The 2,828-nt window shown below is 53.5% G+C and overlaps 1 protein-coding gene across 1 annotated transcript in view; it reads right to left on the bottom strand.

Annotated features, from left to right (window-relative positions):
- The window catches only part of SH3RF2 (SH3 domain containing ring finger 2), a gene marked incomplete at both ends in the record, with an annotated part of 34,149 nt that overhangs the window by 12,588 nt on the left and 18,733 nt on the right, over positions 1–2,828 (bottom strand). Inside the window, one exon of the mRNA XM_010134201.1 lies at positions 2,150–2,473. Coding sequence (XP_010132503.1) covers positions 2,150–2,473 — 324 coding nt within the window. The remainder of the gene's footprint in view (positions 1–2,149; positions 2,474–2,828) is intronic.

The following is a 2,828-nucleotide window of genomic DNA, read 5'->3' on the forward strand; positions in this document are numbered from 1 at the left end:
TGCACGCAGGCCAGCACGAGGCGAGCCCTGCAGAGGATGGATGCAGCCGCAGCGGGAACGGCTGAGCTGAGCACAGGCTGGGCTGCATCTGCTGCACCCCCTCCATGACCCCACCAAGGTCCAGGCTGCCCCAGCTCCGCAGATAGAGTGGTGAGCACGCGACAGCTCGCAGGCAGTCAAGGATGGGGTGGAACCACTCTTTTCTTTACCGTGTCTCTAATTACAGAAGACCCCAGCTCGATGCTCATACTCTGGGGCTGAGTTTTCAGGGCTGGCAGCAGCCACACAACTGTTCGGTGCTATCTGGAGTAGTTTAAACCGAAGAAACACGGATCTTTTCCTTCCAGGTAATGCTGTGTGTATAAAATTAATTGCCTGGAAGGGCCGCACTTTCAGAGGTGTGCTGCTATTTTTCCAGTCTCAACACTCGTGATCGCAGCTGAACTTCCAGCAGAAGCTGTTGAGTGGAGTAGACCAGCCCTTGGGATCAACATCAGCTCATGTGTCTCCTGTTACTCCTCAATCCTGCAACTTTGCTCTGGTCACGAGCGCTGCCTTACCAACAGATTCTCCCCCGCGGCTTTTCTCTCTGATAAACACTAGGAAGAAGGACGAGTGTCCTCAGTGGGCTGTGGCCAGCCTGGGCCAGCCTGGCAGCGCCTGTCTGAGCTTGTGAAAGCATCTGGGCTTTGCAGGTCATCAGGGCAACCCAAACCCGGGGGGGTGGGAAGAGGAGCAGCTGCAGCCCGTGTTGCCCCATGAACCCACCAGTCCTGCTGCACGACCCCCCTGAGCAAAGCTGCTGTGTAGAAAACGGGAAGTTCCAACCCTTCTGAGGCAAAGCATCCACACGTTCACCCTGTCGCTTCTGCTGTTGACAATAGTTCACACCGAGACACTTCTGGTAGAATTATATTGGGTTTGTGAGACATGATACCATTTCAATTGAATTATAGTCCTATTGTGAGGCTTCATTTCCTCCCCATAAAACAGGATCTAACATCCAAGGCTCTTTGCAGGCTATTGCTAAGTACAAAACGCCTGCTGGGTTTTATGGCAGAGCCACCGCACTACCCGGGGCTGGCTTATTGCTTTACAAAGCGTTAGAGCAACCTTGAATATGAGAGATGTTGTATAAATATAAACAAACCCCTTTTCCTCCCATTTCAGATGATCTGTGAAGATTCTGTATTGAGATCTTTAGTCAGAGCGTGAAGAAGGAATGAGACTCTTTTGCCTCCTAAAATAAAGAGTGGATGTATCCAGAAGGTCAGTCTGCGTTTACGATCTCAGCCCCACGTTCAGCTTCTTTCAGCAGAGCCCCAGGTCTGGGATGCAGAGCAGCGAGGGCTCTCGGGAATGCCCTGCCCCGGCAGAAACCCTTCCTCTGGACGTGGACAGAAGAGGGCAGAGATGGGAGTGGATAGATTTAGGGCAGGGCATTTAGGACGGGTTTTCAGAAGGGCCGGCAGCCCCGGTTAGAGGCAGCAGGACGCTGCGTGGTTATTTCTGAGGATGTAAGACACACTGCACTGGTGCTTTGGGAGGAAGCCTGTCCTGGAGGCAGTTTGTCTTTGGGAAACTTTGTGGATTAGGGTGTGAAGGATACGTGGATAGGGCACCATCCCCTTCACGGCTGGTTTGCAAATGCTGAGAATTGCCTGGTTTTGACCTACCCTGTTAGGTGGCAAACCAGATGTTTGCCTGCAGTGCATGTCTGGGGAGGAGCTGCGGCTCAGGGAGCTCCCTGGGGAACTCACGTTCCTCACTACTTGTTAAAATGAAAACTAGTTTATTTTGCAAGTGAAGCTCTCTGTTTTCCCCCCTCTACACCTGGAGGTCCCTGCAGTGGGGCAGGAATCAGAATGGGGATGTGCCTTATCCACGTTTAGTTACTCTGATAACTCAATTCCTTCTTTTATTAATTCCCTTGGGCTCCTGAACTCTGAAGACAGACCTTTCCGATTCAAAAGGAGTGGCAAACATCCCAGGCAGCCCGATGAGGGTGACGGGTCTTACTGCCGCTATTAGCTTGGCTGCTTTGTCTTTGCATGTCTGTGCTTTGGCTGTTCAAATTTGTTTGTACCCAGGATTTGCGTTTCAGGCTCGTTCAGCTCCTGCAGCACCTGCGCCGCCTCTGCCACCTTACCTGGAGAGGGGAGCCGTACGGGGACTCAGCTTTCTCGCTGCTCTGGGTGGCCACGGTGGGGTTGCTGGAGCTGATGAGCACGGGGGAGCTGATCTCCAGCGCCTGCCGCTCAGCCGGTGCGTGGACCATGCGGTTGAGGGTGTTCAGGGCGGTGGTGATGGAGAACTGCCGCAGGCTCTTCCGCCTGGAGTCGGGCACCTTGGGGAAAGCCGTCGGGTCCACGCCCTTGGCTTTGGGAGACGCTGTGCGTAGGGACGCGCTCTTAAACTGCGGGGACCAGTGGCTTTTGCTGCTCTGCAGGAGCTGCCTCGCAGTGGTGTTTGGCTGCAAGAGACAAAGGGGGACGGGATGGCACATTTCAGAGGTTCCGTCTGGCATAGCCTGGCGACTGCTCACTTTTCCCTTTTTCCTCTCTTTTTCTATCTGGCCAGGTTTCAGGTCATGTTACAGGCCACCTTTAAAACCGCGTGGCTCGGTCATTTCCCTGATATGTTTCCAGTGACAGATCCCGGGTGCAAAATGACTGACGCAAAGCTGGCAGCAAAACTAAAGTTGGTTTGAAAAACCTGTTGCTTAGACAACATGTTGCTGAGGCTGAGGGCTCCTCCCCAGCGCTTTACAGGAACCTTAATTTCTTGTCAAAGCCTTGGGCTTGCAGAGGTGTCGGGAGAGCTGGCTG

Source organism: Buceros rhinoceros, unplaced genomic scaffold (assembly GCF_000710305.1).
Source record: "Buceros rhinoceros silvestris isolate BGI_N320 unplaced genomic scaffold, ASM71030v1 scaffold16114, whole genome shotgun sequence".
Classification (NCBI taxonomy): domain Eukaryota; kingdom Metazoa; phylum Chordata; class Aves; order Bucerotiformes; family Bucerotidae; genus Buceros; species Buceros rhinoceros.